At 32.1% G+C, this 12511-nt stretch overlaps 1 protein-coding gene across 1 annotated transcript; it reads right to left on the bottom strand.

Moving 5' to 3' along the window:
- Positions 1-3542: 3542 nt before the first annotated feature.
- Positions 3543-9574, bottom strand: TRIADDRAFT_27813 (uncharacterized protein; the record flags this gene model as incomplete). Its single annotated transcript, XM_002114121.1, has 12 exons — positions 3543-3722; positions 4098-4198; positions 4699-4798; positions 4921-5052; positions 5172-5284; positions 6212-6336; positions 6513-6616; positions 6799-6933; positions 7563-7695; positions 7881-8091; positions 8258-8392; positions 9370-9574. The coding sequence occupies 12 exons, from the start codon at positions 9572-9574 to the stop codon at positions 3543-3545; spliced, it is 1674 nt and encodes a 557-aa protein (XP_002114157.1).
- Positions 9575-12511: the final 2937 nt, after the last annotated feature.

The following is a 12511-nucleotide window of genomic DNA, read 5'->3' as shown; positions in this document are numbered from 1 at the left end:
AAGCGTAAATAAATAGAATCAATATACGCGTAAATATAAGTTGATCATAGTTTTCGGTGCCTCAACCTCAGCATAGGAACATTATTTCCTTTAGTCGAGTGCAAAATGACCCATTTCGTATCCGGCCTCGTTCATATATACGATCGCCGGCTATGTTATAGAGTCGTCGTTCCATCGGCGACTCTATAAAATCCGAGTCTGTTCTATAAAATGAAGCGATGACGTCAATTCGCCCCCAACAAGATCACTTGTCAGCGACTGTAGCCTAGTGCAGCATTGTAAAAATATTCCGAACATGAGTAATATCACTCTACTGTGCTATGCGTCGACTGTATACTTTATCCTCTTGATTGAGTTTATTTAGTCTAACGTTGTCTATCCCTTGAACAACAACTATATCAGCATTGCGATTGGCAAATGCTTCCGTAATATCGGAAATTGTCCAATATTGTATAGTAAAACGAAAACATTACCTTTCCCTACTTGGTTTTGGCAGTAAACTCCACGCCGAACTTCATTCCTAATCCCAAGACAGTAGATTAACGTTAGACTTGGCTTGTAGCATACCCTATGTGTTCAAACACCGAATCAAAATCAATGAGGAAGGTCTTGATTATTTCTTGACTTGAAAAAAAGCTACCGGACTGTATGTAATACCCGTAGAAAGGAGAAAAATTTCCAGTTGTATTTTCTCCTTTATTACAAATCAAGGACAAAATAAATTTTCCTTTCACTGTACCACTGTAGGCTTATCTCGACTGCTTCTCCAAGTGTAATAGCATCAAGCTATTTCATAACCAGATCAAGATGCATTTTGATCTACCACATTAATTCAATTGACTATATATATATAATTCACTAATTTGAGACCCACTTGACAGCAGCCGGCAATTAAAATCATGGCGTTTTTAGGTTTATTCTCTCCTATCGTAATAACGCCCGTAATATAATATCGTATCTTATCTTGTATCATAACTTATAGATATAGTCAATACAGTTTCTTCATGGTGCGCTGTTGTTGCATGCATAATAATACGCTTTGCTCGGTAAACGAAATAAAATAAGGAGAATTCCATTGCTTTACAGAACAGATTCGTTGTCTCATCATATCTCCAACCATATTTTAGACTCCAGCAGTACATGATATATCCGATATCATATTACACTGTTATTATCACATAGGCTTGTAGACTGTAATATTCCTGATAGAGCTTTATGACTTTTTGATGGTTGTGCAATCCCATGATAAAGTTCTACGACTATACTACAACTGTACTACAAGCTGCGTTTCCACACTTAGCCATAGTAGCCTATATATTACCTTTTACGGTATAATAAATATCAACTCTATATCGATAAATACTCTGTAATAAAGTACTACTTCTACCTCAAGTCTAATCTAGTCAAACAATAATATACACGTAGAATTAGTCTCTCACGATAGCGGTTAAAAATAGTTTTATTACTTAATGATCATTGTTGAATATTACAGTAGTAAAAATTAGACCACGTAGACAGTGTATACGGTACAGCTAACTCTCAGGCTAGCGACTGTCTCCCTCCTAATGGAGCCAGTCTTTTATATCCTTCTTTTAACAGCCAACGACCATCTCAACGCCCTAAATGTAACCCTTGATACCAGTAGTCCATTAAGATCTAGCGACGCCACTTGTAATTACTAGGAGTCTCGCTATAGAACTTATTTTCCTGCAGTAAACATGACAACGGTAATAGTGAAATGATGATATGTGTTGCTGTTGAAATGTAAAGCATAATTTAGTCTGACAATAACAGTTACTAAACACTAAGAAGCCTAAAAGTATCCTGTTGGTATTCTCTCTCTTTCTCCCCTCTCCCTCCCCCACATTCACAGTCCTTGAACATTAATCTTACCAGAAACCGCAACGTTGGAACGATTTTTCTGCGACCATAATAACTGCAGTAGCTATTTAAAAATAGCTATCAAGAACTATAAATTCCAATTCAGGCAGCGCTTCACAACCTACTGTATCTTGCATCAACATTAGTAAATAAACCAAAATGGCCAATTATAATTATGTGCTAATGTATCGGTAACTTTTCCGTACACATTACAAACATTTACGTGCATTAGAAGACGATCAAAAAGTTATACTTCTGTTTACCCTATTTTTAGTGACTATAATTTATCCGTGTTGTGTTGATTTTCGTTGAAGTAGCGATATAGTGAATTGCTGATACGAGCTAAATAAGGAAGAGAAAATTTTAAAATAACAATGACTAGTGAATCCATTAAAGTATTATGTTATGCGAACGGATATTACTTCACCAGTTATATCTACTCCCCCCCCCCCCACCAACAGCGAGCTCTAATTCCATTTTACTCCATCAACTAATAGTAATTGATTTTTGACGCTGTTTGTGCAGAAGTGCACAGCTTTACTACTATACCTGTAGACTATAGTTTATAGTATCCGTAGACTATCTTACAGTATAACAAAAATTTTCTGTTTACATAGCGTCAAAGTGAACCCAACGGATTAGATACGGCTGCACTGCAGCCCTTTAAGTGTATAATTTTATTGGGTGAAGATAAGGCATAATATAGTATGCAAGTTTCAGCTACACCGTGTAACATTTTTATACCTAGCGATACTACCTTGCGCACTATGTATAACTGTTAGCTTAAATCAGCTAAGTCAATACAGGATATTATTCAAACGCTATTTAGTATCCTGCGCTATAGTCTTGAAAACTCACTACTCGCTGTTAATGCTTAATTTAGAAACTGGAGTCTTTTTGTTTCTTTTAATTACTATCAAGCAATACTGTATTGTGTAGTGTACACCTATGGAGTAATTTGACATTTGTATCTTACTCAATTGTGTTAACTAAGCATATCAAAAGGAATGCCGTAAAAATGAAATTAAAGTAGTCAATATAGAGCTACAGAGTACGCACAAATCCTTTATAATTATCAGTACACCGACTTAATTAAACTGGAGAATAAAACGAAACTTGTACCGTAACTTACATGTAAAGAAAAAAATATCATTATTCGCATTATTAGTGTAAATATTAAACGTTGGACTCATAATTGAGGGGTGCAGTTCCTGTAAATACTGTTTTTTCTGGCAATGATGATACTTCTTCTTCAGAATAACCCTTCTTTTCCTTCATAAAAGCTATCTCAGCTGCGGAGTCTGGTACATAGCACAACTTGATCAATCGCTAGTAAAAGTTAAAAATGGAAATTTTGTGAGGTGAAGCAAGAATGATGCAACTTGATCTGACTACGATTTGTTTTAAGCAAGAGAAAAATTATCATCAGTATTATCGGAATGATGTAATATATATGTGGCTGTTATTGGCAGCCTATTTCGTGCCATTAAGACAACTTCTATCGTTACTAGAACTAAATAGAAGCATAACTAAGTATATCCAGTCTGTATAGATATAAGCTATAGCATTATCATATTTCATGATGATATAAACATTCACATATTAATTTTGTATTAATTAAGATAGCATTAACTCGATGAATTAAAACTTATCATTATTCATTATCTTTTCACCTCTTTAAGGGTACCCTTCTCCCTAATTAACAGAACTAGACCAGGAATAATGATACTAATAATGCAAAGCCCAGTCATGACCCAACCAATAAAATCTCCCCACCACGGATAACGCTTACCGCCGTATTTAAGTGGTGCGTAATCAATAATACTATACACGAAAATTACCTGCAATCAAGATATATTTAAATTTAGCTCATCTATATATTAGTCTAATCTACATCAATATCAATAATATTAGAAATGCAAAATAATTCAATTACTTAATGTCGCTCTTTGATAATTATACATACAATGATAGTATATTGTATAAATATATTAGTCTAATCTACATCAATATCGATGATATTAGAAATGCAAAATACTTCAATTACTTAATATTGCCCTTTCATGATTATATATACAACGACAGTATATTGTACTCTTATACGCTTTTAACATTTAATAGAGTATCCCTTATTCGATTCTAGTCTAAAATAATGAACTTGATTAATGGCTATAATATAAGCAAAATGATGGCCGATCAAAATTATTTGTACGTACAATCATAAATCCTGGAGTAATAACAGCCCAAAAGATTTTCCAACCAAACCAAACTGGAGAGCCTTTCATTATTTCTATATTACGAGCCATTCTGTTTACACCTGTCAATATTTAACAGAATTTTCGTCGTAAGTAACAAAACCAATGGAAAGTAGAATGAGTCAGTTAAAATAAGTTGACTTTTCGAATTATATTCCAAAGTTTGTAATTGTATTATCTAAAAGCTGTTTAATAATGTTGCTATAAAGATTTTAAAGTTAATGTAAGAGTATATCAGCAAATTTCCTTATCAATTTTGTACATTTATATTATAACTACTCTACGGACTAATTTTACACCAATAAAATCTTAAATAAAATGATATTTGCAAGTTTCCAAAATTAGCTAAAATAGTACCAATAGGCTATAGCCCAAGGCTAACTACACTAAATAAATTATAACATTATAATTACTTGTTTTGCTGATAAGGTATACTCTATTTACGCATATGCTTGTACTGTAACAAGTTAATAAAAATCTATATCATTATCGGCTATAAGAGTTTTCACCGAATCAAAATATACAAAAATTATCATTAAAACACTGATTCAAAATGATTTACCATAAATCCAGCTTATAGTTAACGATTCTACGGCTACGGCCAATATCAACGCAGTAGATCCAGAATATGAATCGAAAATATAGTAGATATAAATGCCACCCTATTAAATACAGATCATAATAATCGAATAGGCAAATATTAATAAATTGATCTCAATTCTTGTTATGCTAGAAGAATGATAACAATTAGAACGGTTAAAATTTAGATATCAATTCGACTTACCTGAGTTACACATGCGATACTAAACAGAAATTGCACCACGCACAAGACCCCAACCGTCAACGGCTTCTTACCACGTAAATGTTTTGCAAAAGCGTCTTCAATACCAGTCGCTACTGATTCAACCATTCCAAACTAAATTTTTATGTAACGAGCTATTAAAATTTTACAAGTATTTCCATAATTTCATAGCTCAATAGTTTGTCTTTTATATTTCTATCTACATTAGATTTAAATACAGTAACACATTATACCTGACTATCCAAGGCTAAGGTGATTAGCATAAAGAAAAATAACACCGACCAAAACTGAGCTGCTGGTAGAGTCGCTAACCCTGCTGGATATATTATGAAAGCTAATCCAGGACCTATTTTCGCCATGAACGTTGGACAAAAATATCATCGTAATACAGACATTAATAAGTATCAACATCGACAATTTGTACTTCACGTGGTTAAGTAAATCCATGTTATGGTGTTGCCTTGTCATTAGGATAGTTTAATAAGCACAGTAGTAGCTAGTATGGAGAATATTCATATTTGTAGTGCTAGGTAAGATAAGTAATGCCTTAACGTGGATGTTGTTTGTAAGAGTTCATTACATATTTGATATTGATTGTTATTGTGCGATAGATAGCAGTAAGATGATTCAAATTCTAGTTGATAATAGTTGAATTAGACAACCTACGAGCTTAGATTAAGATTAAGTATGCGTAAGAGATTCAAAATATTTACTGATAGAAAAGCTATGTAAGGGATATCTCAGTTCGAGATATTTCTCCTAGTAAGGTATAATAATAACACCGTTGTTATTTACAAATTAGACGGTTCCTATATAAACGGGAACATTTGAGATGAGTGTGGTGGTAAAAAGTGGTAGATGTATCTTTGCTAATAAAAGTTTCATCTTTACAGTATTTTGCTGAGTGTGTTTAACGTTAAGTAAAAGGGCGTTTAAGTCAGTAGCTACTTATGGACTTTTACTGTACGTTACCTTGTCACAGAAGTGAAATTGTGACAATCCATTAATTTAGAAGCCACGAAATTGTGACAATCCGTTAATTTAGAAGCCACTCGGATAAAGTATAAGTAAAATATCTATAAATTAAACTATAACGTAATATTATTTGGTACATCTATATCATGCAGCAAATCTAGACTGCGTAGAGATAGAATTTATATTACAGAAAATATCATTGTACAGATCTAAGTTGTCTACAGTCTATTCTTGCCTTACTTTAGCTTAATAGAAGCGATTACTATATTTAGATAATTATGTAAATATTTAAATTTACCTTCAGCTACCACTCGTTCGACTGGTACATTCAGTTTGCGTGACATATGGCCCATCATAGAAAATATGGCAAATCCAGCAAAAAAGCTGGTCCCACAGTTTATAAGTGCCAAACCAACCGCATCCCTATAGCACCCAATATTATAATTATGAAGTTTCTATTTTTCTTGATTTTGCTATAATCTATTACAATCGAATGCAACTAATTCACTTATGATATGAAATCGTATTCTACCTATAATTCCTGATACATTGTACGTAAATTGATTATAAATTAATAGTATTCATTGGAGTTGACATACTTTATAACATTATTGTCTCTCTTGTTATAACTAGAGTAAGCAATTAAGCTACCAAAGCCGATGCCTAAGGAATAAAAGATCTGAGTTCCTGCTTTTTTCCAAACCTAAAAAGATACAGAGTATGAAAGCAAACTTACTGTAAGATAGAATGGAGTTATAATTGAATTTTATTTTTAAAACATTATGAATCATCCATTTTTAATTGCATTAGTGACATGTTTTGTATCCTGAATAACATCGTATTGTCAATAAGAATATGAATGGTATTAAAAAATAAGCGTATTACATCTATACTTCGTAGCAGCTCAAACTTTGGACTTAAATAAAAGTAAAGACCATCACCAGCACCTTCCAAGGTAAGTCCACGGATGAAAAGGATGATCAAAACAAGATAAGGGAATGTTGCCGTAAAGTAAACGACCTATCACAAAATTAGAGCATATGAGTTCATGTCATGAGTTCACGTATTTAAAAATCTACAATTGATCAACTCAGTATTAATAGATGAATGTTATTATTATCTATTATTGACTAGCTACTACGCCAATGAATAGATTTATTGAAGTTTATTTATTTTTTAAGTTCAACCGAAACGTAAGTACTTGTTCCATATCTTATATAAATAACGCGATGAAATTTAATAATAGCAAAGTGCATGCGTATAAAAGAAATATCCTGCAATGCAGTTGTAGTAGTATGGTAGCTATCGGTTTTTAAATAAACTAAACCTATAGTATATATATTTAGTGAAGCTTCAAAATGCAATGTGTATATATACCACAATACAGTCATTTCACTAACTTGCAATTTCTATATACAAAAAGACAATATTTTCAAAAGCGGTAATTTTTTAAACAGAACATCAGCACTAACTATGATATCAAAGTATACCATCAATTTTGATTTGCGATTTGTTTTCAGAAAGATTTTTGTTTCAATATATCAGATGCACAACAAATTAAAAAACCAGCGATTTAAAAAATTTTACATTTCCTTTTGTACTGCATACGATCTACACTTAAATAGTAGCTATAGCGTGCGGTGTCATACCTTTCCAGTCCATTGAACGCCCTTGAATGAGCAAAAATAAATGATAATCCATGACAACAAGAGTAGTAGAACCAGATCCCACTTCACAATTCCGATTTCTGACGGCGAACTGGTCATATTTAGAACTTTTTCGCTAAAAAAAATTGATCATAAGTATTACATAACCCCCATTTTTCCTTGAAAAATAGTAGGTATTGAGGCCATAATTAAATCTATAGTAGTTGATTGTAGAAGTGAATGAGTCGTTAATGAAAACGATTGGAAATTTAGTTAAAATCTATTAGCGTAAATAGGCTGTCATGAATTTATCGAACTAACTTTAAAAATTCTTCGCTTGGTGAAGTCCCAGTTAGGTTTGGATTTGATCTATTATAGACAACGCAGTTTGGTGTATTCCATGGGTTATCACAAGTTAACCAAGGCAATGGATTACCAAAACTGCTGAATAAGTAATAAAGAACCCAAACAAGCAAACTGATGTAATAGGTAGACACTAGGAAAGATATCATAATCATGCAATAGCCAATCCCTAGATATTTTTAAATACAATAAAAATAAGAGTGTATTTTACTTTCCTGTATCACATAGCTTATATAATATTGAAGCCATTCTTATGATAACATCTACTTGGTCGAATTAATCATGCAAAATGATAAATGGCTGTAATTGAATAAAAATGCAATACGAGTACGAACCACTTAATAGCGGACATAGATGTAAAAAGACCACGGTAGGTCCTTTCTGCCAGTATTGCCCAATAGCAAATTCTAACGCAATCAGCGGTATGCCACAAAATATCATGCATAGAAAGTATGGAATCAGAAATGCCCCTAGATAAAAAAAAAGATTTTAGCCAACACTGACCTTATAAATCATTGCTAGAGGCTAGTTGGCAAACAAAAAAAATCGTATAAAGCCTAGAAAAATAATAAACTGTATTTATCGAAGCAATTATGTTTCCAGCAAGCGCCTTAAAACTAGACTAGTTGCTACTATACATGTATTTTACATTAGTTCAACTTTTCATAGATTTCTTATTTAATGGTAACCTTTTTTTAGAGTACTTGCTACTGAAAAACAGTCTATAATCATATTTTTAGAATAGAACAAAAATTTGGAAATGCTCAAGAATGAGCCTTACTAAATCTTAAGATAATTAATACGCCTACAAGTACAAGCTTGAATACTTCTATGCTGTAGTAAGTTTACTGAGATACGCGTATAAATTCAAAATAGCTCTACATCTTATATCTACTTAGCAGTGAAGAAGTACGTTATCTTCAATAGAATTTATTACATAAAGTTTTTGCACTGTATTTTTGGGAAGAGCTCTTATCCAAGATTTCATGCTCTATAGTAGTGATGTGAAACTGTAATGGCGAGTCACGTAGATGTGGAAATCTCGTAGCTCCAGTATTATTTTTTAATGTAGATCTAACTGAATAACTTTTTATTCTCATCATTTTGATTACTCTACAAAAACTGCATCAAAGAAAAAGGTCAAAGACAACCAAATAAACTGTTATCCACATGAGTAACACATTCCCTTTAACTCAGTATCCTTGACAGATTTTACAAAGACATTTTTACCGCTTAACACGTGTTGTTTCTTATCGAGTTTACGGCTACATGATCGTACTGCAGAAAAAAAATTCTAATCCGTATTGCTTTACTTAGTATAAATAATCGTTCTGGTTTGTATCTGATCATGCCTATAAAAATAATTCTGACTGGTGTGCATTGTGCAGCAGCCGCTAGTTGCGAATAAGATTAATGTAAAATGCGTTGAAGCGTTGACATAACTTACCGCCGCCATTTTCGTAGCATAGGTATGGAAATCGCAATACATTGCCAACTCCAACTGCATAGCCAACGCAGCAAAGGAGAAATTCAATTTTTTTACCCCAACCTTCACGTTCTTCTTCAACACTTTCAGAATCAACTGGTTTAGCTACTTCAGCTTCTTCATCGATCTTTTTTTCTTTCTCGATATCGCTATTAGTATCAGCCATGATCTCTAGATTACGTTGTAAATATTTATTATCATTGACTTGCAGAAAAATAGCAAGCACGAGTACACTTGGGGATGATACTGTAAAGATATCATCACGAATCTATTACATCAAGCCCTTATAGAGATGTAAAATTAACAGGATATACGTAACAACAATAAAAAATTTACGGCATTAGCTAAAAGATAAGCTACATATATACTAGTCGCTTTATTTATTTTTATTTTTTCTCTTATTAGAGTACTCCTACTTGAAACTATAACCCATGTTTACATGATTTTTATCTGAATTTTCGGTTGCTTTCTTACCTGTTCAACTTGTGTATGAACTATTTTCAATACTATCTCGATGTTTTATTCTATTCTCCTATTCCGATGTGATTATAGTTATTATAATGATCGTCTTCGCATTCAATCATTGTTATATCTGCACCCGTCGTACCAAGTAATTAATTGACCAGTAGCCTAAACTGCAATACATTGTTAAGTACGTATTCGTTCTCTTGTCTAAGGTCATCATTTGTTTAAAGAAGTAGATTACCATAACAATTTGAACTTTCAGCAGACTACCAGTAATATTAGAGCATTGCTGCGTCACACCAATTCTCTGACTGAATAATTGATCATCTGACAGTAACTAATCAATTAGGCTTTAATGCACGACGGGTAGTGATTCTAACATATTGTCCAAGCATATGACTGTGTCAATTATTGAATCAAGAAAGACAATTTACTACATCGCTATTCAATATTTATGTACGGAGGTGTTCTTTAATATCTCTGATGTCAAGCATCTCCATGTCTTTGTTGACAAAGGTTTTTTTATCACCCACCTAATAATCAGATCACTACCAGCCTATACCTTATTAGTATGCATACACAGAACATTCATCAGCAACATGACACATTTAATCAGTTATAATATAAAAAATTGAAGAATTTTTCATAAGGAAATAAATAAATACTGTATATTACCGTACTTGTAGGCATGAAATTGATCGGTTGTCGTCTTTTATTATATAGTTGATCATATTAAGAGAGTAACTTGAGTTGTATTCTAATTTTGATTACCTGGTTAGTTATTTACGTACTTGTTTTGGTTATTGAAGAAATAAGTTAAGAAGTAGCAAGACTAATACATACGCCCAAAATGGTGTCCTGGTGATAGGACTGAATTTTAATAGACGTAATAATAATTTAGGTACAATCTGCTTACTGCTAGCAACTTAATCATCTCTCGAGTGAAAGTCATAGAAGAGATCTTAATCATGGTAATTACTACTACCATCTTTTATACGGTATTAAAACTTAAGATGCTTACACGTAATCTTGCGAATACATCATCAATCACCTACGATCTACGAAAATTTATCCTTGATTGACCAATAGTAAAATATTTTTCTCTTCCAAAACAAATTATGTCAATAGATTGTGATTTAATCATATTCAATTATCCGAACAATTTTTACCGATAGTTTGATAGTCTTATAGTACCTGTTAAGCCCTAAAATATCGAAGAAAAGACCGTCGTTTTATTTATTTTGTATTGCAAATAATAATATCAAATTTAGGGAGATAACACGATTTACAACAGTATCTTAGATAAAGTTGTCAGCTGTTCAAACTGACAATTAAACTATATCGAGTGTTAGTTTAGACTGGTTAATAATTGTCTTGTTGCATCATCATCATGCAATCTAACTGTTGCAAAGTATCGAAACTGCATAAATTTTTATCGCACGGATAAAAAAAGATCTAATAGAATTGAAAACATAGGAGTTAGAAATGCCATAACTAGATACCGTATTTGGCACCGTATTTCTGCTTTACTCTTTTAAAATTTTATACTCCTTGATAAGGAGCTAATTAATGCAGTACTGTATTAATCCCTAAATTTAAAAGTAATCGAATCTTTAGGCCCAATACGGGCATCAACTCTCCTTTTACTTGTACTCAAAATCACCATTAGAACAATGTAAACAATTTTAATCAAATTTAAGGAACTGCCTAAGACATAGTGTAAGCAAGATAGTAATTTCATACACTAGATAGAATAGCCTCGTTTAAAAGGTAAAGTACGATGTAAATTCATCAACCTTCCGTAATCATAGCTATGAATCAGATTATCTGGGGCAACATACACTTTAAAAAATTATGTCAGCTTATTGCTTGCAACAAAGAATAATAATAGCTATATAAATTAATTTGTAGATATAGATAAGAACTCTTTCGAAAGACATTTTCATCATTATGCTTTCTAAATTCAACATGTGACAATAAATCTTAGTCTATACAGATTGAAATAGTTTTAAATCACTAAATTTATGATAACATTTAAAGAAGTATTTTAAAGAGTTCATTTCATGAAATATTTAATTTAATTTAGAAGTGTAAAATACCGAAATATGTACAAAGTCTAAAGTCTGAAGGTCAAAATTTTCAGCTGTAATTAATTGAGTACTTATAATTGTTGTATGTAACAGATAGCATCTATCTACAATGTGAAATTGTACCTAATTGGTAGGAAGAAAAAATATGACACTAACATAATATTTTCATTTACAATAAGGTAAATTCTTAGGATATAAAATACAAAATTATTCAATAATTTCTTATATGATATAAGTTAATAAATAGTTGAGAAAATAGATCATTCTACCTAGCAGGGAAATCTTTGAAAATGCGTTAATATTTTAGAGCAGTATCAATATTTTAAATGCTACCATGTAGTATAAATACCCTATTTTAACTGCTATGCGGTAGATAACTTGTTATCAGGGTTATAGATTATAAAATTAGTTCATTTTCTGGTAAGGGTAAGTAAATTACAGCAGTTGGATATTTAATTATAAGAGAACTCGAAGGTCACGTCGTATTTCGACCGTGATTAATCTCGTGTTCTATGCGTACTCTAACGTATTCTAAAGTAGAGTACAAA

Source organism: Trichoplax adhaerens, genomic scaffold, assembly GCF_000150275.1.
Source record: "Trichoplax adhaerens TRIADscaffold_7 genomic scaffold, whole genome shotgun sequence".
In the NCBI taxonomy this organism is placed as follows: domain Eukaryota; kingdom Metazoa; phylum Placozoa; class Uniplacotomia; order Trichoplacea; family Trichoplacidae; genus Trichoplax; species Trichoplax adhaerens.
Note: the sequence above shows the minus strand (reverse complement) of the source record. Positions and strands in the feature narration are given on the sequence as shown.